Source organism: Diceros bicornis, chromosome 18 (genome assembly GCF_020826845.1).
Source record: "Diceros bicornis minor isolate mBicDic1 chromosome 18, mDicBic1.mat.cur, whole genome shotgun sequence".
NCBI lineage: Eukaryota > Metazoa > Chordata > Mammalia > Perissodactyla > Rhinocerotidae > Diceros > Diceros bicornis.
Window position 1 is genome coordinate 39,611,043 of NC_080757.1, and position 26,268 is coordinate 39,637,310.

Below are 26,268 nucleotides of genomic sequence, written 5' to 3' on the forward strand. Positions count from 1 at the left end.
GACGGCATTTAAACAGTCAGAAAGGCATCCACAGGGATCTTTATTTACAAGTGAGCTGAGGTGAACTTCCCTCATGTATTACTAAAAAAAAAAAAAAAAAAAATATATATATATATATATATATACACACACACACACATACAGACACACACACACACATACTCTGCACCTGTAAAGTTCCTCAGAGGTAAATCTGCTCTTGGAAGGGGGTCACAACACATGAGAGGGGGGTGTAGTGTGACCGCCCTGAGCTAAGGAACCAGGCTGCTCATACTCTTCAGGTATTGGCAGCGGGGAGAGGAAATTATGAAAGAAATTGGGAGACGTCTTAGAGGTCAGAAGTCAGGAGTAGGGGAAAGATCTGGAAACTGACAGAGGACTCTTACATCATGTGGATATGAGCAATGATGTCTCATCTTTCCTCATTGTTCCCTTCTGAGGTGCCTGGGGCCAGGACCCCCCCGGCCTCCCCTGCGGCCACTCCAGGCCCCTCAGAGTGCAGCAATGGCTTTGGCAGCGACTTGGCGGCCCAGGGGCAGGCTGAGGTCCGTGATGGCCAGAACCACCTTTGGGCTGGACATGGTTGACACCTTCACCAGTTCCGATACCTGCCACAGACAGAGAGACAGACAAACAGCTGCTCACCGAGGCGAACTCGTGGTGGGTGCAAAGTTCCGGGAAGAAGGAGCCCCTCTACTCTGAGAGCTGGCTGCTGAACCCGGCTGGCCGAGAAAGTGGGCCAGCCCTGGCCCAGAGGCGAGTACTCACGGTGGTGAAAGGCATGAACTGCAGGATGCTGCCCCGGCTGCCCTGCTCCAGGCAGTCCACACATTCCTCCATGAACCATTGCACGAACTGAGTGTGCGGGCCAGCGGTCCGTGAGCCCAGGATGGAGGAAATGAGCAGGAACAAGTTGGCTGTGCAGAATGGGGGGAGGAGAAGGAGAATTCCAGGAGAAGGTTTTTTGTTTTTTTTTTTTTTGTGAGGAAGATCAGCCCTGAGCTAACATCCATGCCAATCCTCCTCTTTTTGCTGAGGAAGACTGGCCCTGGGCTAACATCTATTGCCAATCCTCCTCCTTTTTTTCCCTTTTTCCCCCCAAAGCCCCAGTAGATAGTTGTATGGCATAGCTGCACATCCTTCTAGTTGCTGTATGTGGGACGCAGCCTCAGCATGGCCAGACAAGCAGTGCGTCAGTGCGTGCCCGGGATCAGAACCCGGGCCGCCAGTGGCGGAGCGCGCGCACTTAACCGCTAAGCCACGGGGCTGGCCCCAGGAGAAGGTTTGAGAAGAGGTTAGACTCTGGGAGAAGGTGAGACTGAAAAGGGAATAGAAAGAAGTGCTAAGAGTGTCCCCCAAAGGTGGATGTCAAGAAGAGGAAGTGTCAAAGGAAAGTCGGGGCCGAGTCAGAAGAGGGACTAAATGGGAGCCTGGGTGGGACGGGAGAGCCGGCAATTAGGGGAGATGGAGGAAAGAAGTGGGGAAACATGGCAGAAGGGGCGAGGGGGCACCAGGAGGCCCCCTCCCAGCTGACGAAGTCTTCACCCCCAGTCCAGGAGCGGGGACGGAAGGACTCACCCAGGACTCGGTTCAGCGGGTCTCTCATGTTAACTGTGTGGAGCTGGGAGGCCGACAGGGAGCTGCTCATGGACCGGTCGGCTGCGGGGCCAAGCGGAGGGAGCACTGAGGAGATGGCCTTTCCCAAGGGAAGCCCTCCCCCATCAGGTGCAGAGGGCCCGCACGGAGAAGGTCATTGGATCCAGAGTCACAGAGGGCCCTCAAATACAGAGATCCCCGTGAGATGAGAGAGGAGAACTAACATTTGGTGAGCACCGCCAGGCAGGGGGTGCCAATCTGGGGGCTGTACATGGATTAAGCCACTTAATCTTCACATCTCCATTTTACAAAGGAAGAAACTGAGACTCAGATTTGCTAAGTAACTAGCCAAAGGTCACAGGGTTTGTAGGTGGCAGACCCAGCATCTCTCCTCTGCTCAAGCGCACAGTTGGTCCCCTAGTCCCTAAAAGGCCTCAGAGACACTTCTAGGCTCAGGAGAAATCTCTAGAAACAGAAAAAATTACATGCCACAGGAGGCCTTGGCAGGGAGAGGTAGTGACATCTAGGGAAGTCAGGTGGGGGAGGGGTGCTCTTCAGGCAGGAAGAGTTGGGAGCAGCCCCAAGTCCCAGCCCAGGCTGCTCCAGGCCTCAGGGCCTGTTTCAGGGGAAGGAAGGTCAGAGGAGGTGAGTCAACGGCACAGACTGTGCCTGAGGCAGTGGACTCACTTGGGTAGCTTGTCAGTCCCTCAACCTTGGGTAAGTAAGGGGTGGGGGAGGGACCATGGTGTGCCCCCGGCTGGGATGGGATCTGGGCAGCAGAGCTTCCACTCTCAGGGAGAGATCCACAGGAACCTTTGGTCTCTCCAGGGGTAGGAAACAGAGCAGCCGGAGGGGACAGAATGGGACAAACTCCTGCCACACCCTCTCTGACCAGCCAGCAAGGATGCCTGCGGCTGTGGACTTTCTTAGGGAAGAGTGAGTTCCCAGGAAGCTACCGCCAAGCCCCCCATCCACATGCTCACTGGGACTCGAAAGGATGTTGGCGTCCTCCTCATTGGAGCTCAGCAGGCGCATCAGCTTCGAGGGCTGCATGTCGTCCAAGGGGAAGAGGCTGATATAATCCTGGAGGGCGGGAGAGCCACTGTTAACCACCCCTGGGTCCCCACATTGCCCGTTATGGGGGGAAAAGGATGGAATTCAGATCAGCGTGGGGAAGAGCCACTCCCCACAGGCCTCAGGCAGCAGCTCCAGTGGGGTCATCTTTGTCTCCATCCCTCTCCTCACCCCTCCCACAAACCTAGTGAGACCCTCTGCAGATGCCTGACCAACTGATGCCTGACAAGGGCCAGGGACCATGCCTGATGGCCTTTGCCTGGGAAGGTGCCTCTTATCAGAAAAGTCTCGGTAAACATCTGCTGAACACACACACAAACAAGTGAATGGAGAGGTCCTCTACCTCGATGTCCTCACGGTGTCTCTTTTTTTGGCGGGAGGAAGCCTGTCCCTTGTGGGAGGAGTAGGAACTCAGGGCACACCAGACGGCTAGCCTGGCAAAGCGTTCCAGGAAGAGAGAGTATAATTAGAGGGGCCCCAAAGGGGGTTTCTGTGCCCATGCTGATTAGGCCCCATCCGACAGGGCTTCCCCACAGCCCAGCTTCCCAGGGTGACCCCAGGCGAGGGACGCCAACTCTGGCTGTGAGGACTTGAAGCTCTGCAGAGAATCCTACTTGGCAAGAGCAGTGCCAGGGGGGTCCATGAGGCTGTGCCACTTGGAAGAGTCGGTGAGCAGGCCAGGCAGGATGTGGCCCAGCAGGACCAGGGTCACTTGCTGCATGTCCAGACAGAAGATGGAGTAGAGCAGCTCCACCGCCCGCAGCGTGTGCTCCTTCCGCGTCTCCTTCAGTAGCTCCTGGATGGGCAGGGAAGGGGGCTTTTAGGAGCTCAGGGCCCTAAATGTGGGGCTCTGACATCCCTGCCATTCCAGCCCAGCTCTCTGGGAGGGCATACAAGGCGGGCCTCGTCCCTCCCTCCGCATCAGAGCCTCTGGCCAGAGCTACCTGAGGAGGAAGCAGAGGCCAGGAGCTCTTGAGGCGAGGACCAGCCTCTATATGCCAAGGAATCTTCTCACAGCCTTTAAGACGCCTCTCAAAGAAGCCCGGCTGACCAAGCTGGATGTGTGGAAGTCAGAGGACAGGACCAAGTTTGGTCCTGTCAGGTATGTTCTCAGAGGTCTCCTGGAGTCTGAGGATACTGACTCCCCCAGCCTATGTGTCTGGCCACATACCCACCCCAAGTACCTTAATCAGGTTGTTGCAGAACCAGTAGACACCTCCCATGTGCAACAGGGTGTCAAATATGTGGATGGAGCGGCTGTCCACCCATCCCTTCTCCAGCACTTTGGCAAATATGTCCGTCAGCACCTCCTTGATGGGTCGCTTGGGGGGCAGCAGGTTCCAGTAGGGCATGGTGTCCACGCCCGTGGACGGGAATTTGATCTGTGTGGCTGTCTGCTGCAGCACGTCAGCGCACATATGCTCCAGGATGGAGCTCATGATCACCACCCTGGGGGATGGGGAGAGGACCTGAGGTGCAGGCAACAGCAGGTTCAAGAGCCAGGGTGGGGAGGGGAGGAGACGCCCAGGCCACACTTTTCTCAGGATTTGGGTTACGGAAATATTCCTGGGGAATTAATCCCATTCTATGCTGAGGGAGGAGACAAAAGGAAGTTGCAAACCCCTAGCAGACCTGACGCTACCAGTCCTGCTCCTGGCAGGACTCTTACCTGCTGGGCACAAAGCCTATCAAGGGGGGTGGGGGGCGCTCTCCTCCCCCAGGTTATTCCAGCAATATATTCCTATTTTTTCCTCTCTCTCTCTCTCTCACCAACTTCCCCATCCCCCAGGCCTGGGCCCTGCCTACCTCTGGCATAAATAAATACAATCACTTCCCTCTGGGCTGAGCAATTGGGGGGGGGCCCCCATTCAGCCCTGGCCTCCTCCCAAAGTAAACTGTTACTTCCAGGACAGGGGCCCAAGGGCTGCCCCATAGGACTCTTCCCGGCCCCTGACAGCAGGGCAAATATAAGTGCATATCCAGGAATTTCCTCATGAAGTCTTTGACGGTGACTACAGACCTGGGTCTGAGTGCTAATCGTTCTGGAATTCTGAGCAGCTCTGGGAAAGTCGCTATGACTTTCAGAGGCACTTTTGCCACCTGCATGATGGAACCACAGATTTCTCACTGTTCCTTACCCAGATAGGGGTCAGAGTGCTTAGAGCAGATTACATCAGAGCAAACTCCATTACTCATGGGAAGAGGAGGATGAAGGAAGAAAGGAATAAAGGAGGCAGCAAGGGAAAAACAGGAGCGGTGAGTTTGCAGGCCCTCTCCCCTCAGTTCAGCTCAATGTATCCACTTCTCCCTTATAAGACATCCTGAGGGCTCCCCTGGGGTCATCACTCATAACTCATTGGTTGGTGCCTGTCCACGTTCATACACGTCCATGTTCAGCACTATTCACAATAGCCAAGAGGTAGAAGAAACCCAAGTGTCCATCAACCGATGAATGGATAAGCAAAACGGGGTGTATATACACACAATGGAATATTATTCGGCAGGAAAAAGGAAGGAAATTCTGACACTTGCTATAACATCGATGAACCTTGGGGACACTATGCTAAGTGAAATGTGCCATTCACAAAAAGACAAATATTGTATGATTCCACTTACATGGGGTATATAAAGTAGTCAAATTCATAGAAACAGAAAGTAGAATGGTGGTTACCAGAGGCTAGGGGGAGGGGAAAGGGGGAGTTGTTGCTTAATGGATACTGAGTTTCAGATTTACAAGATGAAAAAGTTCTGGAGATCTGCTTCATAACAATGTGAATATACTTAACACTACTAAACTGTACACTTAAAAATGGCTAAGATGGTAAATTTTATGTTATATATTTTTTACTACAATTAAAAAAGAAAAAGCTTATTGGATGGATAAATGAACCAACACCACTGAACCCAAAATAGCTAAGTGGCCAGGGTGGTCCTCCAAGCCCCTGAAAAGCCAGGGTAGGAAAATGTCACAAAAGACAGCCAGGTGGGGAGGTGACAGGGGTGGGTAGGCCCAAGGCCTCTAAAATCTACAGATGGGCTCATAGTTCCTAGAACAGTGATATAGCTAAGATGATCACTTTGTTCTTCTGGCAAGCTAGTTCTCTGGAACTTAAGCTCTTTGAGGGCAGGAATCATAGCTGTTTGAGGTGTGTATTTCTGTATAAACCAGTAGATGCTGGATTATAAATGCTTCTGGCACAGAGACACACACTAAATATTGCTGAGTCAGTGAATGATTACGTGAAAAAGAACATGAGTGAGCGAGGAAGTGAGTGAGTGGGTGAGCAGCGTGTTTGGGAAGGCAAGAGAAGAGGGGGATATTGGTTACTGGAGCTGTTAACTTCTCATGACAGACCTGCAGAGTTCCAGAAAGGAGGGGACGGGTTACTGACCTCTCATTGTAGAACTGCAGGGTGTTCTCGCTATACAGTGGCCCTGCCAGCTGGCGGATCATCTGCAGCGACTTCTCACGCTCATCCAGCCCCAGCATCCGCACGTGGGCGACAAGCCAAGCCACAGCACACACAGCCAGGCTGCACACCTTTCCCTTGATGTTATCTGTGATTTTCTGGGGGAGGGGAAAAGGGTACTCTAGCCACCATCTCCCCGTCCCTGGCCATCACTTTCCCTGGCCTCTGTGGGCAGCTAAGTGCAGCAAGTGGAGTCCTGGGTCACATTCCACACCTCTTTCTTCCACAAGTTTGATTTTCCCAAAGTTCGCTGGTGGGATGGAGTAGTTAAGACTATGATTAAAAGTAAGATCAATATCCAAACATGAGCTCCTGGATTAAGGGTCTTCTTGTTCTTACAAATTAGAACAAGCTATCAAAGATGGGCTCTGTGTCTCAGGGAAGAGGGAAGGCTGCTGGAGAGGTGGCGCTACCTGGATAGACTCGAAGGCCAGTACCCCATTCTCCCAGGCATTGAGGATTTCCAAGATGGCCGCTGAAATGCTGAGACAGGCTTCATGCCACTTCATCTGCCTACAGGGGGTGGGGATGGGAGAAGAATCACCATAGGGGCGTGTAGGATGGGAAAAGGGAGAGGGTCTTGGCCCTGCCCCCACCGCCACCCTTGGAGCAGGCACCCAGGCCACTGACACCAGCTTCATCTCTGAGGAGTTGTTGAGCAGGGCCACCAGGGACTCCACTTTGGTGGAATCGGGCCGGAAGCAGGGGTGATCAGGGTTCAGGATTTTGCCCTCCTCAGGCATGCAGGTCTGCATCCAGGTCTCAAAGAAGGGCACCTCTGCTCCAGTGCTTGACTCGGACAGAATCACCTGGGAAAGGAAAGGAGAATCATCAGCCGAGTGAGGAGGGCGCTGTGCCCTGCACCTCAGTTTCCTGCCCACAGCTTCTCCCTTCCAGGCCTGAGGAACTGGGAACAAATTGGTCTGAAGGAGAAAGACGGGGGGTATGCTGCCACCTAGTGGTCAGTGTGAATATGGCACTGAAGGATTCGGGATGTGACCAAGGGAACATCTATTGATTTTTCCCAGGGTGGGTGTGTGGGTGCCTGATTTTTGCAGCCAGCAAAACTAACTGGCTTGGGAGCCTGATGGGGGTGGGGGTGTTGACATGAGGTGGGGGAGAGTTACTGGTTGTTTCCTTCCTCTTGGCCCCACCCACTTGGTGCCCCTAATCCTGAGGGCTCTCCTCTCACTCACCTCTGAGCCATAGGTCTGGGCCACGTGGCACAGCATGAGGAAGGAGATGTCAAAGAGCAAGGCTCGAACTGAGGCTGCTTTGGCTGTGAAGGATAAGAAGGCTGACCCAGCAGCCTACAGCAGGGGCCCAAAGCCTTTGTCTGGGTTGGGAGGGCACCAGGATTTGCCTCAAGGAAGGTCAGGGACCAAGCGGCTCCTTCAAAGCTCTGAGGCTCAGAATCCTTTTCTTGAGTCTCAATTGGAACATCATCCCTTCCTTGAAATCAAAGACTCCTGACGCCCTCCTTCCCCCCAATACCCAACCAAATCATAAAAAGGGAGAGAAAGAGACAAACAGGTGGTTTTAGAAGAATCCTTTTCCCAGCATTACCCTCTCTCAAGCCTCCCCTTCAGTCAGTCATCACTCAGGGGAGAAAACAGCCCCCCAGGATGAGCAAAGATGTCCTTTTCCCTCCCCTGTTCTCTCCCTCTAGACCCCTCCTTCAGTGCCGGCCGGGTCTGGGGATGCACAGAGCTGACTTACTGCTTTCTCCACTGCCATGCGTCGTGAATTCATTCAAACTGTGGAAGGAAGGGAGACAGGTCACATCAACCAGGGCAAAGGTTGAGCAATAGCTGGGGTCAGGGGGCTACACCAGCTCAGAGACGTGCTCATGAAGTCTGAATTAGGGGCTAAACTTAAAATGAACACCAGTGCTAGTGGGCCGGCCCTGTGGCTTAGCGGTTAAGTGCGCATGCTCTGCTGCTGGCAGCCCGGGTTCGGATCCCAGGCGCGTACCGACGCACCGCTTCTCTGGCCATGCTGAGGCTGCGTCCCACATACAGCAACTAGAAGGATGTGCAGCTATGCCATACAACTATCTACTGGGGCTTTGGGGGAAAAATAAATAAAAATAAATAAAATTAAAAAAATAAAATAAAATAAAATGAACACCAGTGCTACAGAAAAAAGAACTCTATCTATTTTTAAAAGATTTCCAAGGCCTAGAGAATGGCTTACTGAATGAAACAATGTTCTATATATCAAAATCCAGGTCAACCAAAAAAGTCAGCAGAACTTGAGAGCCCCTTATTAGTAACACAGAATCCCTCCACGCCTACTGTTGAACACCTGGTCACCTCATCAAACTCCTCCACTTCATCCTCAGCTGAAGAGAAAAGACCACTTCACGTCCAGAGAACCAGCCCTTCCCCCAACGTCTCCAGCTGGGGAGACCCAGACACCAGGGCCTTGCCCCTTTCTGCTACCTCCTCCTCACACATGCCCCCCCACCCCGATCAGGTCTCTGCCTTCCTTACTTGATAAATTTCCGGGCGAAGGACTTAAGTTTCCCAGTGGCGGCAGCAGCAGCCAGCAGCAAGTCTAGACTCTTCCCAGACAGCATGTGGCCCAGGACCCCCAGCAGCCCCTCTGGGGACTTGGAGTGGTCTGCATCCATCGTCTGGGGACACGACAGGAAATCATGTCCTGAAGAACACTGAAGACCCCCCGAGACACAGCCTAGCCACCATTTCTCTCTCTGTGTGTCTCTGCTAAATGGGATACCACGACCTGCAACTTAATCTACATCTTTCTGACTCCAGTCTGGGAAACCATTCTTAAACTCTATGCCGGCTCTCTGACACATCCCTCTCGACTAAACTGGGAGAATGGCAGGGTTGGGGTGGGCGAGGTCACTGCTGTAAGATGCTCCGTCGTTTCCACCTGAGACAAGGATATACGTGAAAGCATCTGCCACAGAGCCTGGCTTACAAGTGATGCTCAGCAAATGTTAGTTTTCGATGGCGGCTTCCCTTGCCTTCCCCCTTTCTCTACTTCCAAAGTAACTATGTATAAAAGCCAGGAGACAGGGGTCTGTGGCCTCTGTTTATTTACCTGGAAGTAGAGGGAAAACTGGAAAGAGGGAAGAGATGACCCTGACGGCAAGGGAAGGACGCACTCACCTTGAGGATGTTCGTGACAGTGGGCTCCGCCCGGAGGATCAGCCCGGGATTGGGCTGAATGTTGGCATTCTCTGACGATTTCAGCTGGGGTACGTGCTTCCGGTCTGCTGCACTGCAGCCATAACCAGTTGGCCAAGAGAAGGGAAGAGGAATAGAGATAAGTTCCTGACACGCTCCCCAGTCCAGCCCCAGAAGCAGAGGCACAGAGAAGGTGGGAAGCACCTAAGAAGCCTTGGGGTTGGGGTGACGCTTATGAAAGCGTATCCAATATTGTAACTGGTTCAATTTGTCATTGGTCATTACATCTACTTTGAAAGTTCATTTAAGATTGAAGGAAGATTTAATATTTTTACTTTGATCACAAATGAGGGTGAGAGTTAAAGCACAGCACCTAAGAGTGCAAAACTCTGGCGCGCAGAAGTCAGTGTTTCCTGTCCCTGGTCACCCCAGGCATGGTCCCAGTCACCTGCAGCCCAGACTCTAGACACGGGGAGGAAAGGCACCCAGCAGCCCAATCTGGACATGAGAGAGGGAGGTCAAGGGGTCCTCAGGCCAGCCCAAGGGAGCTCACACTTACCGCTTGGCCACAAGGTTGTTTACACTGGCTTCAGACAGAAGGCCCTGCTTGCCACATTCCTGGAGTAGGAAGTCTGTACAGTCACAGCTGGGAGGGAAAAAGATGATGAGGGGACTGGGCATCCAGCAGGGGTTATTGAGGGGTGGGAGCAATGAGTCCCTGCCCAGGATCCTCCCTCCTGAGGATGAAGAACGTTTTGAGTGCCTGAGGGAAGGAAGAGGGGCTCGGGCACTCGGCAACTACGGGGCTGCTGCCTCCTGCCCCTGCCAAGGGGAGTGAACAAGGAGGCAGTCCCCAGGGGCTTATCTGGCACAGAAGAGCAGGGGAAGAGCCCAGAACACCTTCTAGGAAAGTGGGGGTGAGCAGGGGAGTCCGTACTTGTAGCGCTGGTCAGCTTTGTCCAGCAAGGGTGTGAGCTTCAGCAGGAACTCAAAAGCACAATTGACATCCTCAGTAAAGTCCTAAAAAGAGCCAGAAACTGCCACCTGGCTTCTAGGTCCTCCACTCCCCCACAGCCTGTGATGCAGGCTCACAAGGACACCCCGCTGGATGTAAAAGCCTACAAGTTGGCTGTGTCCACCACTGGCTTCCAGTGACTGGACGGGGAGAAGTATGGGCACCACTGCTCCCTGCACGGCCACCCCGGCCCCTGTCATCTTGGGCAACCTTGCCTCCTGAGCGGCCTGGCTGCCTTCTGTCTGGAGACGGTGCATGTGCGTGGATGCATGCAGGTGCTCAGGAACACGCACACTTCCGGCCTCCCCTGGGCACGAGAGTGCACTACTGCCCAGCTAGGGCCTAAGTGACCCTTCCCTTGCCCTTGTTTCTCCAGGGTGGAAACAAGGATTCACCTGCTCCCATGCGCCCCATCTCATTTCTTCAACTCACCTTGTCCCCATGAGAATATTTCTTCAACTTCACCAAAACCTGTGGGATCTAGAGAGTGAGGCAGGGGGAAAAACAAGAAGCTCAATTTCTCCTCTCTTTCACCCAGAACTAAAGGCATGCCCTCCATCCCCCTGCTCTGGGCAGAGAGACAGGAACACTCCCGCCCTGAAGTGAAAGCACTCTTAGAGCCAAATCAGACAGCTGACAGGTACTCAAGTGCCTGGTGCCCTCAGCCTACAGGACACAGGGACCCCTCACTTCTGCTGGCTCAACAAGGAAATGCCATAAGCAAAGGTGGAAGCCCTTCAAGGACTGGGGCCCGCTTCCTCGGCCCCTGAAAGTGCCCTGCACTAATCTGGCTGATGACTGAGTGAAACAGCACCTGTGTGCTAAGAAACAGCAGAGGCCTGCCAAGTGGGCTAAATATAGCCCTGGGACTTTCAGAGAAAAGAATCGATGGGAACTTGTGCTGGGGGACCTAGCAGGCTGGACATGATGCCAGCGGGGAGAAACATAGTGCAAAGGTCCGGGTTGTGCCCTCTTTTCCTGAGAACCATTCCTAGACTGGCTCTCTGCTGTTCCCATGTCCCAGGTACCTTGAGGAAGGTGAAAGCTGTCCACTTGAGCTCCTCTGTACCCTCAGGAGACTCGATGAGGCCCACGAAGCAAGCTTTCCAGATCTCCAGGACAAAAAGTGGGGTGGGGATATGCTGTGGGCAGATCCCAGGGTGAGGCATAAGAGCATGCCCCACCCCCTTTCATCTTCTGAAGGCCCCTGGGGATCAGGCTGGGTCACAGACTGCACAGCACAGGCACCTCCCCCACCCTAATGTGAGACCAGGGACGATAGGTGAAATGGCAGAACCACGCAGGACTGGGATCCACTTTCCACCCTGAATCAGAAGAAACCCTATTTCCCCCAAGAGGGACCAGGAGCATTCTCCCTTCTGCCCACAAATGGCCAGCCCACCTTGGGGACAGAGAATCAACCCTGGCCCTCCCACCTGCATGCGTTTCACCATCATCAGCTGTTCCACCAGGGGCTGCATCTCGCCTGTCAGGTTCATGGTGCCCTCGAGCAGGACCACTGCATGCACTGTGGGGAAGCCGGTCTTGTGCAGCTGCTCGGAGTGCACAGATAGCATCGTGGGGATGCTGAGGGGAACAGAAACACAGGGGACAGGAAGCTAGGGGAGCTAGGAAGAGCTGGAGAGGTGAGAGCACAGGGGTTGGGGCCAGGTGCCACATCTTCCCACCCACACTCAGGGCCTTTCCTCTCTCCCTTCACCAAGACCACCCTGGGAGCTGGGTACCTCCTAATGAGTGCGCCACATTGCTCAGCCTGGCTCCGGAGCTGAGGGTTGCTGAGATTGGCCAGGATCTCCCCAAGCTTCAAGAGAGAATGCTCAATGGCAGTCCAGGAGGCTGGCAGAGAAAAGAAAATGCAGAAACATGATGGGAAACAGAGGAGAAAGAGAGACTGGCCCCAAACTCCTCGACTTTGGCACCCGCTAGGCCCACAAAACCACGCAGGAAGGCTTCCCCTGAGGATGACAGGGAGGTGGGGGGCCTGAGGGCAGCATGCACCTTTCTAGAAGGGGAGTGAGCACCAATGGTGAAGCCCCTAGAAACGATTCCCAGAAACCAAGCTTCTAGGGGACGCACAAGGCTGACTTTAGAGACTAGGCACAGCTTAACACAGGCAGTGGCAGAGAGAGGCAGACGGGGGTTGGAGTCCAGTGGCTAGAACAGGTAGGGTGGCCACAAATCACTTCAGGTGTGGGCTAGCCTTGCAAGTGGCCATCACACTCCACTCCAGTCAAGCTAGGTTCCTTAACAGCCTTCTGTGTTCACCCACTCCCTGTCTGGGCCTTTGCTCTAATGTTCTCCCCTCTGAAATGCCGTCCTACCCATCTTCACCTCTCAAACCCTCACTATCCTTCAAGTCTCTGTTTAAGCCCCAGCTCCTTTAACAACTTACCCACCTGGTCCAACCCACTGATATCTCCTCCTACACGCCTGCACTCATGGTCTATACTGCATTAGTTATCACTTAAGTATAAGTCACTTATCCTAGTTACAATTCCAGAGGGTCAAATGATGAATAATGGTACCAACTAGCCCATTAACCTCCATGTAGCATAGGGAAAAAAACCCAAAAAGATAAGACCTGAGATCCACTAAAATTAAGTTAAAATTCATTCATTTTTCAGCCAATAAACATTTGTCAAGTGCTCAAGATAGGTAAGAAACTGTCAATAGCCCATTTTTACATAGTGATCATCTTTCTGGACTTTTCACAGGCAATAAAACATATTTTGAGAAGTAATAAATATACTAATCCTATAACAAGTTCTCCAACCAGGTCCTGAAGACCTGAGTGTAACCCATGCTAGCATTCTCATTACTGGAGAACAAGAGCTCCTTACGTGGTCCTAAGCCACAGCAAGACTGTACCCTTTGGGCCCCTTGTCCAGAAATACCAGAGTCTTCCCTCCCACGGGGTGATCTGTATGATCTCAGGGTCTGGGGCTCCAATATTTCACATCTGCACTTGAGTTAAGAGGTATATGGCACAACAGGCCTGACAGCAGACAGGTACCACGTTTAAAGGGACATTTTAAGAAACACTCAAACACAAGAGTCATTTGCTTTCAGATGATGAGTAACAAAGAGACAAACACAAGGACGGATGGTGTGCTCATCTTGTCCTCTAATTTTTTCCATGTATATTACGTACTAGTCTTGCTTCCCACTAGCATGTATGTTTGTTGAGGGCAGGGACCCTGCCACATGCTCCTTCGGTAGCCCCCCACCCCCCACCCCCAGCACCTGGCACAGTGCTGGGCATACAACAATGCTCAGTAAATACCTGTTGGTTGATTGGCTCGCGTGCCACCCTGCCCAAGTCCCTGGGATGTATGCAATGCTTATAGGGAGAAAAAAAAGGAAGTGGGATGATTTCAGATCCTCCTGGAAAGAAGTGGGATGGCAACCTGCCTCTCCCCTCTCAATCAAAGAACCGGCTATGGGAGCAGTGGCAGGTGGGGCTCAGGGAAACCAGGGGACATACAGGCCTCCTCTAGTTTGGCGATGTGGAGCAGGGCCCGGTTCTTGGTGCTGCTGAGGGTCTTCTCCAGGCGCTGTAGGCACATGGCAAGCTGCTTCTCCCCAGTGGCTGGATTGCCGGCCTCCAGCCCCTCCCGGAGCCGCTCTGCAGAGGCTGCGGTGCAGCGCAGCAGCCAGTGGAGGGCGCTGAGAAGGGCCCGGCACAGCCCGATGCACTCCTCCGCTTTCCCATGACAGCTAGGAAAAGGATGCAAAATCTGTCTCTGTTCCAAAGGCTGAAATCCGACCCACACCAATGTTCCCCAGAGGGCCCAGCACTCCCCTACTAGAGAAGAGAGTTGGGAAGCTAGCAAAGTCCTGGGGTAGAGAGCCCTGTCTGCTTCCACTGGAGAGGTTTCAAAAGAGCTACTCAAAATAGACAAGAGGCATTTTTGTCTGAAGGGAGTAAGTAGAAAAGGATGGGGATGTCTGGGTGCAGAAGAGCAGGTGGGAAGAAGAAGTGTGGGAACCCAGCAATTGGTCTCAATCTATGTGCTAGGAGCTTCCCCTTTACACTAAGATAATACTGGAAGGTTGCAAGTCCCCTACCCCTGCCATTACCTCAGTCGGTCACAAAACATGTCCATGATATCCAGCAAAGCCTGGACACACAGCTCCCGGGAAAAGTCATCAAACTGTGGAAAGAACAGCAGCGATGCTACGGAATGCCCCAGTCAACCCCAGGTCTCACACATGAGGCAGATGGTACGGTCAGGACTCCCGCTCATCTTTCCTCCAACCTCAGGTTTCAGATTCAGCATCCTTTCAACACTGGAAATCTGCTTCTAAATGCCAGCCCCCACTTCCCAGGATCCCCCTCCCTCCAATGGAAAGCGCAATGCCAGCCAGGGGCACTGGTGTGCTGCTGTCCAGCCTCAAAGGCACATGATGGGAGCAGTCAAGGAGATGGGGTCCCTTCTGTCACTACCATATCTCTGTCCCCCCGCCCTCCCCCTGGCTCGTGAGTGGCTGTGGTCATACCTTACTGATAGCTGTGAGGACAGAGGAGTAGGACACCATCTGGAGGGAAAGAAGAAAGATAAAGTTCAGACAACTAGTGTTCCACAGTTGAGAGGAACAAACACTGACACTTCAAGTTGCTGCAGCTCTCCTAAAACCTCAACCCCCTCAAGAGGCCTTTCTCAACCCACTAGAAGAGAGGCAGTAACACTAGGCATTGTCCCCATTCCTGCTTCTATCAGACTCACTGTAAATGATATCAGCATAAACCCACTGAGAAGATGATTCTGGAGTATTCAAAGGTGCCATGTTTCATGCTCACATGCCACTCATTGTCCACTACATAAAGATTTAACTGACTGCTAGTGGGCAGAAGAATGGACAAGTGAGATTACATTACTTTACTCCTACAACCTCTATCAAGAGTGATTTTATTTGGTCAAGAACCAAAGACAAACATTTCCTGCAATGAGTAAGTAGTACCCGCATCTTGACATAGGTAGTGAATTTCACTACACACACTCTTACTCACTCTCTAGGACTTAATCTCTAGGACTCCTCCAGGACACCTCCGATCAACACCAATCTCCCACCCAAAGCTGAAACCCTTCCTCTGTGCTCCAAGTCATCCCCTTAGACCCATCATGACGTAGTGGGTACCTGTTGCTCACACCAGACTAGGAGCTCCTTGAGGACAACGATGCTTTTAATCAGCGACCACCATAAACTTGTTGATAATGTTTATAGAATGAATAAGTAAAAACACACCCTTAGATCAGCTTTTCCCAAAGTAGCTTCCAAAGCTGCACTGTCCAATAGGGAGGCCACTAGCCACACGTGGCTGTTTAAATTTAAATTAAATTAAATTAAAAATTCAGTTCCTTAGTCATATTAGCCACATTTCAAGTGCTCAACAGCCAAATGTGGCTAGTGGCTATTGTACTAGACAGCATAGATATAGAACACTTCTATCATTGTAGAAAGTTCTATTGGATGATGTTGTTCCAAAGGTTCCTCAAGATGTTAAGAAATTTTACATGCACATAAACACACACGGAGCTTCTGTGTGATATGAATTTGAGAAACCCTGGAATAAATATATATAAAGAGCTTTCTTTAAAGTAAATGGTCCTGGGGCCGGCCCGGTGGCGCAAGCAGTTAGGTGCGCACGCTCCACTGCGGCGGCCCAGGGTTCGCCGGTTCAGATCCCGGGCGTGCACCGAAGTGCCACTTGTCGAGCCATGCTGTGGCAGCATCCCATGTAGAGCGGAGGAAGATGGGCATGGATGTTGCCCCAGGGCCAGTCTTCCTCAGCAAAAAAAGAGGAGGATTGGCAGATGTTAGCTCAGGGCTGATCTTTCTCACAAAAAAAATAAATAAAAATAAAGTAAATGGTCCTTTTAGTAAAGAGCTTTCTTTACTGTAGGACTTCTCTGAACCATAATACACTTGTATACAATGAGAATCTCTAAGATGACTGGAGAAGAAGCAAGCAATACTTTTCTAACTTACTTGACCAAGGAATCTCATTTAGTTAGTATTTCCAAAATACTTTTTGGGAAATTCTACCTGAACCGTGGACTCCTTGAGAACAGAAATAGTGTTGAATTTACATGTTTCTCTAGAACCTAGCCTGGGGCCTAGCACACAGTAGGTCCTCGGTAAGTTTTTATTGCTTCGGATTAATGAATTCTAGTAACTAGCATCCTGAAAAAAATTTACCTTAAAACAAATTTCTATTAGTAAAACCTATTCATCACCAACATAAGATTGGAGATGTAACTCAAAAAATTTAATTTGGCCTGAATGAAATTAAAGCCTACAGAAAGTCTCTTAAGTTGTCATATTTTTAAAAAATTAAAGGGTGCTGATAAAACATGAATAATACTATAGAAAACAGTTACAACTGTATACTCAAAATCAGTGGCAAAATACACCAAAATAAAAAAGCAGAATACAATGACAGAAACTGTCAAGATAATCACCTGCCTCATGGGTTATCTTCACTAGAGGAACAGAAATATCCAAAGATTTAAGAAGAAAGCCAAGTCAGCCTCAATGATCTTAGCATGGTGAATTTTACATGCATGGCAATGCCTTCCCTGTATAATTGCTCCATCACATGAACAGACTGCTCACTGTCAGGACATCTTTAACTAGTATTCTTGGATACACAGGAGCAAAACACACAGAGGACTTAAATATACAATTAGTGTTTAGTGCCACTCTCAGCGGAACGTACTGTGAAGCCATAGCTTGTGTCTGACAGCGATCAGAAAGTTGGGAGCCTGCCTGGGCAGGATGACCATAACGTTCCAGGCGAGTGTTTATTTATAACTGATGTCCCCATAGCAAGAGCTTGGCAGAGAACTGAACCTTGTTGGATACCAACCTGAAGGGGGAGCTGGATGTTCCCACTAGAAACTGACCCCAAACTACCAGGAGAAACAACCCCAATTCTGTATATTCTGAGGGATGCCATTGGTTACCATAAATTTATGGTCTCCAAATTCAGAACTCTGTTCAGTAAATTTTTGCTAACAGTATCGATAAAGCATTGCTACTCGAGAGACCTAAAAATACTTTCCACATGCTGAACTGTTTTACACGGCAGGATTCAACCTATTCCAGTCTTAATATATCTATCAACACAGAAGCTCTAAGTTACCACCAGCGTGAGGCTGGAGACTGTCTATGCAGCCTGATGCCCACCTGGCTGGCCCAGACTGACACTGCAGCTGCTCTCTAGTTTCCTCTGCTCTTCATATCAACACCCCCAACTACTCCTAAGTGCCCTCTACATGCAGAGCACTGGCACAAAGAGCCTCTTGACCCTGAAGGAAGAATAAATTCCTAATGTTGCATGGCACTTTACAAGTCATGAAGGTCTTTCATATATATTTATTTCACTCTCACTGTTATTTCACTATTACTTTCTCCCTCTTGCCTTTCCCATCAGTGTTTACACACCTTAAGATTCTTGTTTTTACAAGAACTTCCCACAGACCCCACATTTCTAAGTAACCACCACCCTCTCTCCTGCTCTTCACAGACATAAAAGAGTTCTCTACACTCTACCTCCCCATCTTCCATTCGCAATTCAATCCACTCCAATCACTTCTGTCCTTACCATTCCATGAATCTTCTCATTAAGCTCACCAACAAGCTCTTGTTGTTAAACCCCATGGATACTCCTCAGTTCTGATCTCACTGACTTCTGGGCAGCATCTAACCCCAGGAAACACTTCCTCATTCTTTAGTCCTCTCCTCCCTTGGCTTTTCCAGATACCACACTCTTTAGCTTTTCTTCTCTCCTCATTGACCCCTTCTTTTCAGACTCCTGCAAGGAATTCTTTTCCTATGTGTGTTCCTTAAATGTGACTGGCTCCTCAGGAATTTGGCGAGGGCTGCTTCTTTGCTCACTCTCCACCCTCTCTCTGGGCAATCTCACCCATGCCCATAGCTTCAATTACCAGCTGCAGCTGACGACTCCTAAATCAATAGCTCCAGTCTAGACCTCTCCTTCCAGTTCCACACATGTATGTTCAACTTCCTACTGAGTATCTTCTCTTTAGCAGCCCACACAGGCACCTTAAACTTAACAAGGCCCAAATCAAACATGTCATCTCCTCCCCTTACCTGCATCCCAACCCTAACAACAGTCCTACTCTACTCCCACTGTCTCTTTACGATCCCATCAGCCATCTAGTGGCCCAAACCAGAAACCTAGACACCAGCCTTGATTTCTTCCTCTCCCTCATACCCCTCATCCAGTTACTCACCAAATCCTTTCAATGCTACCTCCTAAGTTTTTCTTGAATTCAGCTTTTTTTCCTGCTGCCATTTCCCAAGTTTATGCTAACATCATCTCTTGCTTGAATTACTGCAATCGCCTAAATCAAGGGTTGGAAAACTATAGTTTGCAAGCCAAATGTGGTTCATCACCTTTTTTGTAAATGAAATTTTATCAGAACACAGGCATGCCCATTTATTTACATTTTGTCTATATCTGCTTTCAAGCTATAATGACAGAATAGTGGTGACAGAGACCATACGGCCTGCAAAGCGAAAAATATTTACTATCTGGTCCTTTACAGAAAAAATATGCCAGACTAAATGGTCTCCCTGCCTTCTCTCTCACCTCCCTCCAACTCATTCTTCAAACCACAACCAGAGTGATCTTTCTCAAATTAACCCACAAATTCCTCAAATCCACAAAGTCAAGGAAATCCAATCAAAATACAATAGGATTTTTTTACGGAACTTAAGTTGATTCTAAAATCTGTCTGGAAAAGAAAATGCCTGAAAACAGCCAAGAAATTTTTGAAAAAGAAAACAAAGGCAGGCCAGCCCCGTGGTTTAGCGGTTAAGCGCGCACACTCCACTACTGGCGGCCCGGGTTCGGATCCCGGGTGCGCACCGAGGCACCACTTCTCCAGCCGTGCTGAGGCCGCGTCCCACATACAGCAACTAGAAGGATGTGCAACTATGACATACAACTATCTACTGGGGCTTTGGGGGAAAAAAAGGAGGAGGATTGGCAATAGATGTTAGCTCAGAGCCGGTCTTCCTCAGCAAAAAGAAGAGGATTAACATGGATGTTAGCTCAGGGCTGATCTTCCTCACAAAAAAAAAAAAAAAAGAAAACAAAGGGAAGACTTGCCTAACCAGATATCAAACATGCTCTACAGGTATAGTAGTTAAAACAGTAAAGTATTGGTGTGAGAAAAGACAAAACTATCAATCAAACATACTAGAATGTCAAGAAACAATTTAGGATACAACAAAGAATGGCCTATTCAATAAAGGCAGTTGAGCCAACTGTCCATCTATTTGGAAAAATAAATAAATAAATATGGATCTCTTCTTCACACCTCAATAAAGTCTAAATGGATTAAACAAAATAAATATAAAAAAGAAAAGTAAAATGTTGGCAGAAATCAGAGAAGAATATATCTTGATCCTCAGAGCAGGGAGGCCCTCAAGCAAGACAAAGCCATATAATGGAAAAAAATGGTTAAATCTGACAACAAAAACATTAAAAATTTCTGCATGCTAAGAAAATAAAACCAACAAGTCAAAAAAAGTGATAGAAAATTTAAAACATATATAAAAGATAATGATTACAAGATAGATTATATTAATAGACACTTAAAAATCAGTAAGAATTCTTCTTGGGATGATGAAAATGTTCTAAATTGATTGTGGTGATGGTTGCACAAGTCTGAATACACTAAAAACCAGTGAATTGTATACTTTATATGCGTAAATGGTATAGTTTGTGATTTATATCTCAATAAAGCTGTTACCAAAATAAAGAAAACAAACAAATGACAGAAAAATGGGCAAATGATATACATAAGTAATTGACAGAAGATATACAGAGAGCCGATAAACATACGAAAAAATACGCTCAACATCGCAATCATGGAAATATGTATTATAATGTGATGTAATTTTTTGCCTCTCTGCAAAAGAGTTTTAAGAGATTCTATCCAGCACTGGAAAGGTGTGGGGAAATACTATCAAACACTATGGAGAGGGTATAAACTGATACAATCCTTTTTGGAGCACAATTTGTAGGACCTACTACAATTTAATGTGTGGGTACTCTTCAAATCAGCAATTCCATTTCTAGGTAGTTCCCTATCCTAGGGAAATATTCTCAGATATGCAGAAGGGTGAGGATAAGGTGAGTATAAGGATGTTCAGTGAAACATTGATTATAACAGTAAAAAATTAAAAAACAACCTAAATTACAGTACATATGGAACACTATGCAGCAGTTAAAAAGAATAAAGGACGTGAATATGTACTAACATGGAAAGCAGACATAACGCCAAGAGGAAAAAGGAAGTACGAGAACTACGTGCCAGCTGAAGAATACTACTCAGCAATTAAAAAAAAGGAAGTTCTGACATACACAACAACATAGATAAATCTCAAAAACATTTATGTTAAACAAAAGAAAACAGTATACAGAACATATATGATTCCATTTCTATGAAATCCAAATATTAGTCTATGGTGATAGAAAACACTTAGTGGTTATAAGAGGATGGACTAGAAAGGAGCACAAGAGAACTTTCTGGGAGAATGAAAATGTTCTGTATCTTATTTTGGATATCAGTGACATGGTATATACAATTGCTAAAACTCACTGAATTAATCTTAAGATCTGTGCATTTTATTGCATGTTAAATATATATATATCTCCTATCATACTATTCTTCCACTTAAAATCCTTTAAATGATTACTTGTCACCCTAGGATAAAGTCCAAACTCCTTAGCATCACTCACGGGTCCTTTATGACCTAATCTCTATCTCACTCTAAACCAGTGTCCTCCTTGAAGTGCTAGCCCAGCAGTTCTCAAAATATGGTCCAGGAACCCCTGGGGTCTGTGAGGTCAAAAAATAAATACGACTAAGATGTTATTTGCCTTTTTCACTCTCATTCTCTCACAACTGTACAAGGAGTGTCCCAGAGGCTCTATGATATGTGATGATATCATATAATTAAACGTGTCAACTGGAATATCTGTGTAACTCAGTAACGGATATTTTCCAAATGACCAATTCATGATATGATAAAATCATGCATGGGTAAAAGATATATTCAAAGTGCAAGAGAGAGACTAATGGATTTTAATGTAATGGAGTATAAAAAGTTGATTCATGTGGTTTCACATCACCTGTTGAATTTTAGTGTATCAAAGAAGAATATGCAATTATCTGAAAAGTTTATTAAAGTACTGCTCCCTTTCCAAACTAAATATTTGATGTGTGAGGGCAGATTTTCTTCATACACTTCAACCAAAATAGCCTATTGCAACAATTGAATGCACAAGATTTGAGAATTCAGGGGCCAGCCCCACGGAGTAGTGGTTAAGTGCGCACGCTCCACTGCTGGCGGCCCGGGGGGTTCGCAGGTTCGGATCCCGGGCAGGCACTGATGCACCACTTGTCAGGCCATGCTGTGGCGGCATCCCGTATAAAGTGGAGGAAGATGGGCACGGATGTTAGCCCAGGGCCAATCTTCCTCAGCAAAAAAAAAAAGAGGAGGACTGGCATGGATGTTAGCTCAGGGCTGATCTTCCTCACACACACAAAAAAAAAAGATTTGAGAATTCAGCTGTCTTTTATTAAACCAGACATTAAAGAGATTTGTAAAAACATAAAACAATGCCACTTTCCTCACTAATTTTTTTGTTTTGGAAAATACAGTTTTCATTAAAATGTTATTTATATTAACACGTAATGGCTTTATTTTTTGTTACTTTTAAATAAATTCATAAATATTTTTAAATTTCTGTTTTCATTCCTACACTGGTAAATATGGATAGATGAAAAACATATAAACAAAGCAGTCTCAATAATTTTTTTCTTGGAGTCTTTTCTTTGTTTCTTTGTTGGATTGTCACCGGGGACCTTTTCAGTTTTGCCCAGTGGATCAACAATTTTTAAGAGTATAAAAGGGTCCTCAGACCAAAACTGCTGCTCCAGCCATACTCAATTATTTTCATCATCATGCAACTTTTGCCTCCCAGCCTCTTCACATGCTCTCCTCCCTGCTTTGTACAGCCTCATCAACGCGCCTAGCTAACTCCTACTTACCATTCAGGTCTTGGTTTAAACATCATTTCCTCTAGAAAGCCTTCCCTGATTCCTCAGACTGGATCACGTACCCCTCCCATATACTCCCATACTACTGCCCTAACCTAGATCATAAACCCATCCTGCGACCGACTGCTTATTTATATATCTGTATCACCCACCAAATTCCTTCTGCGCTGGGATCAGGTCTTGTTCACAGCTATATCCCCGGAGTCTGCGGCACTGTCTAGCACATACAAGAATTCAGGAATACTTCTTGAGAGAATAAGTTAATGTAATATTCATCATAACCAACGAAGCGTTATCTTTTATTTTGTGTGTGTGTGAGGAAGATTAGCCCTGAGCTAACATCCGTTGCCTATCTTCCTCTTTTTGCTGAGGGAGATTGGCCCTCAGCTAACATGTGTGTCCATCTTCCTGTATTTTATATGTGGGACACCTGCCACAGTATGGCTTGATAAGTGGTGTGAAGGTGCACGCCCAGGATCCGAACCTGAGAACCCTGGGCCACAAAAGCAGAGCCAGGAACTTAACCACTACGCCACTGGGCCAGCCCCCAATGAAGCATTATTATTTTTACGAGAAAACTAGGGCTCAGAGAAGTGATGTATTCAAACAAATTCACCTAAAAAGTATGAGCTGACAATTGTACTCCGAGTCTTTTACCTTCAAACCCTCACTCTCTGGAATAGGTGGGGCAGTTTACCTGGGAACTAATGGCATACTTCAGGTAGGACAGGATGAGAGGATTGGGGGAAGGTCCAATCATAGCCTGCTCCAGTAGTGCTTCTGCAAGCGGAATAACAAAGCAAGACTGAGTGGTTACAACTTTTCTGAGTTTAGCCCTCCCATCCTTCCTTCCTATTTCACTTGAGAACCTGCTAAGTTGAGAATGTCCCAGGTGGCTCCCTTGGGAAAGAATTTCTTCATGTTGATTGCCCACTGGTAGTCACTCCATCGCTCCTTCCAGGCTTGCAAAATGGCTTGCTTCAGGTTCACCACCTTCATGATTTCACTCTGAGGAGGCGGGGCCGGTGGCGGTCACCTTTGAGGTGGGAGAAATCCAGCTGGAGAAGAGAAGAGGAGATTCTGAGGAAAAGAACAGGGGAGGGCAGAGTTAAATGCAACGGAGAAGATACAAGAAGATTTAAGGGAGGCAGAGGAACTAGAAAGGAAAAAAGGGGAAGGGGGCAAGGTAGGGATCCTGTCAAGTTCTTCCCTCCTGAACCATCCTTCCTTAAACTGAAGCACTAAGAAGAGGGTGTCAAACGGGCTTAATACAAAGAGTAAATAGGGCAACAAGGGGTTAAGCCAAATCCAGTTTCCTAATTACGCCCTTAGCTCCGGCTGCGTCCCTCAGCCAGCACCACCTCGAACGCACATTCCCTCCCCCCACCCCCATTTCCTCCACCTTCCCTAACCCTAAAACTACAACTCCATATTTCTTTTTCATCCACCACTTGCCCAAATGTAAGCCTACCGGACAATCAAGCCCTAGATCCTAGGTATCGCCATTTTGGCACTTATCAAAGGGCTAATTTTCTATTGGCTGGGAATAATAAACATGAACCAATAGGAATGTAGCAAGAGACCGGTCACGCCACGATGCCTTCTGGGAATTGTAGTTTCCTGGACTGGGCTAGCCAGGAAGCTAAGGGACTAAGCTAGTAACCGCGCATTGTTTCTCTCCTTTAGGGAAGGACAGGGAGAGGCTGAAGCATCACGGAGACTCAGACCGCTGAGCGGGGAGGGCTCTCGAAAAGCGGTTCGCGATCAGACGTGGCCCAATGACGTCACTGTCGACCCGGCCTTTAAATTATATTCCGACACCCTTTCGTTACCCGCTACTTAGTAGGCACAGCTAGTGTGTGGCGTTGATTCAGCAATACGTTTTCTTTTTCCTGGCCTTTTCTTGCTCTCCTAAACCCCTGCGCCTATCAGAGTTGTTCTCATTGCCACACCTGTATTCCAGAAGCGACACTGAGGCTTGGTCAGTTGCACACACATAACTACTTCACCCCCAAATTTGGCAGTCCTCCCAGAATCTCCTGGCCCTGCAACTGCTTGAATACAGGGAGAAGCAAGGAGGAAAGTAAGGAGGAAACTGAGGTTAAGGTTATCAAAAATAAGGAAAGTCTGAAAAACCGTCATAGCCAAGAGGGCCTAAGGAGACATGATGACTAAATGTAACTCGGTTCACTGGATGGGATCCTGGAACAGAAAAAGAACATTAGGTGAAAACTAAGAAATATAAATAAAGCATGGACATTAGTTAATAATAATGTATCAATATTGTTTCATTAATTGTAACAAATGTATCGTACTAATGTAAGATGTTTAAAAAAGGGGAAATTAGGTGTGGGGTATGTAGGGATCCTCTACTATCTTCAAATTTTTTCCTGTAAATCAAAAACTATTCCTAAAAATAATGTTTCTTAAAAACAATGTGATGTCTTGGGCTGGCCCCGTGGCTTAGCAGTTAAGTGTGCGCGCTCCGCTGCTGGCGGCCCGGGTTCGGATCCGGGCGCGCACCGACGCACAGCTTCTCCGGCAGTGCTGAGGCCGTGTCCCACATACTGCAACTAGAAAGATGTGCAGCTATGACATACAACTGTCTACTGGGGCTTTGAGGGAATAAATAAATAAATAAAATTAAAAAAAAAAAACAATGTGATGTCTCACTTATCCTTTGGAACCATATTGTAGATAATTATGTCCAGGGTTTAAGGCATTAGCTCTTGTTCCCCCACTTCCCACCCCACAGTGGGAAGCCCAAAAGCAAATGCTACCCACATCTGGCGCCAACATCTTTTTTTTTTTTTTAACTTTATTTATTTATTTTTCCCCCCAAAGCCCCAGTAGATAGCTGTATGTCATAGTTTCACATCCTTCTAGTTGCTGTACATGGGACTCGGCCTCAGCATGGCCAGAGAAGTGGCGCATCGGTGTGCGCCCGGGATCCAGGCCCGGGCCGCCAGCAGCGGAGCATGCGAACTTAACCGCTAAGGGACAGGGCCGGCCCTGGCTCCAACATCTGAGCCTCCCTATACACAGCCTTCATCCCTGCCCTGTCCTGTGGACAAGTCGTCCCTAACATTTACAACTACGGACAAGAATAATCATGGAGTCATCCGCCCAATGTCCTGCCACCCCTATTTTGAGCCTTCCCATCCCATACCCCCATGAGTCCAAGATCCATCCATATTCCCCAACGACCATTCTTTGGCCACCCTTTCAGTGGTAAAATCAGTCCTCAGAAGGATGAATCCGGGAGAGCAGCCTACTCAGGCTCTAGAAACAAACTTGTGGCCCTTAGGGCAGAGAATAACAGGATCCTGAGTATCTGGAGCATAGCCTAAACAGGGAGAAAAGGACTCCTGTTCTGAAGGGGAGACTGCAGCTGGAGGAGGGCCAAGTCACATCCCTCTAAGGTCATTACTGCCTATGGCCTTTTTCCCTCCCCATACACCCACCCATACCCCCCTCCATTCTGCTCCCTTTTGTGCCTGCCCAAGTGACACCAGTGGTGAATAGTGTTTATATAAAACAGCTGCCAAATATGTGTAGCCAAAGCTTCCAAAGCAGGAAGGAGGGAGAACCCATACTCCTCATATTTAACCTCCAAACTCCCCCAGCCACACAGACACACTTGAGACGCCACCAACCCTGTTTCTCTGCAGTCTCTCACAAATCTGGGCTCCCTTCTTCTCCCAGGCCCCTCACTCTACCTTGCCGGCTCTCTTCCTCTCATTCTTTTCCTGCTCCTGAAGCCAAGGGTCCCCTACCTTGAGTCATTCCTGGATCCTACAGCTCCTTTCCCATCCCTCATAGCCCAGACT

The 26,268-nt window shown here is 48.4% G+C and overlaps 1 protein-coding gene and 1 non-coding gene across 5 annotated transcripts; both read right to left on the reverse strand.

The window, feature by feature from the left end:
* On the reverse strand, nt 1–23,950 carry MED24 (mediator complex subunit 24). Of its 4 annotated transcripts, none has more exons than XR_009222717.1 (27): nt 23,308–23,705; nt 23,136–23,218; nt 14,835–14,873; nt 14,415–14,488; nt 13,819–14,051; nt 13,618–13,674; nt 12,059–12,170; nt 11,750–11,900; nt 11,342–11,455; nt 10,746–10,793; nt 10,236–10,318; nt 9,858–9,944; nt 9,281–9,392; nt 8,636–8,778; nt 7,860–7,897; nt 7,337–7,419; nt 6,771–6,949; nt 6,554–6,653; nt 6,063–6,238; nt 3,855–4,119; nt 3,285–3,466; nt 3,014–3,104; nt 2,580–2,679; nt 1,579–1,659; nt 769–917; nt 387–608; nt 1–81 (listed from the first exon to the last, which is right to left on the reverse strand). XR_009222717.1 is itself a non-coding variant. In XM_058560883.1 (27 exons), exons 2-27 carry the CDS (start codon nt 23,435–23,437, stop codon nt 492–494), a joined length of 3,027 nt encoding a protein of 1,008 aa, XP_058416866.1. In that variant the 5' UTR covers nt 23,438–23,518; nt 23,910–23,950; the 3' UTR covers nt 109–491. The 4 variants fall into 4 exon arrangements, 3 of the variants coding, with proteins under 3 accessions (XP_058416866.1, XP_058416868.1, XP_058416869.1); XM_058560883.1 differs by lacking the exon at nt 1–81 and adding an exon at nt 23,910–23,950 and having other exon boundaries at nt 109–608; nt 23,308–23,518; XM_058560885.1 differs by lacking the exon at nt 1–81 and adding an exon at nt 23,910–23,942 and having other exon boundaries at nt 109–608; nt 23,308–23,496.
* Nucleotides 7,499–7,602, reverse strand: LOC131418004 (small nucleolar RNA SNORD124). The gene has a single exon (XR_009222801.1). It is a non-coding gene; the product is annotated as a small nucleolar RNA SNORD124 (small nucleolar RNA).
* Nucleotides 23,951–26,268: the final 2,318 nt, after the last annotated feature.

Bases quoted from the DNA above. Each gene is read 5' to 3' on its own strand.
- MED24 (XM_058560883.1), bottom strand. From the start codon at position 23,437: ATGAAGGTGGTGAACCTGAAGCAAGCCATTTTGCAAGCCTGGAAGGAG. The intron at 14,874-23,135 runs GTAAACTGCCCC...CTTTCCCTCCAG, and splicing joins AGTATGCCATTAGTTCCCAG to ATGGTGTCCTACTCCTCTGT. The intron at 14,052-14,414 runs GTAATGGCAGGG...TCCTTTTCCTAG, and splicing joins ATGTTTTGTGACCGACTGAG to CTGTCATGGGAAAGCGGAGG.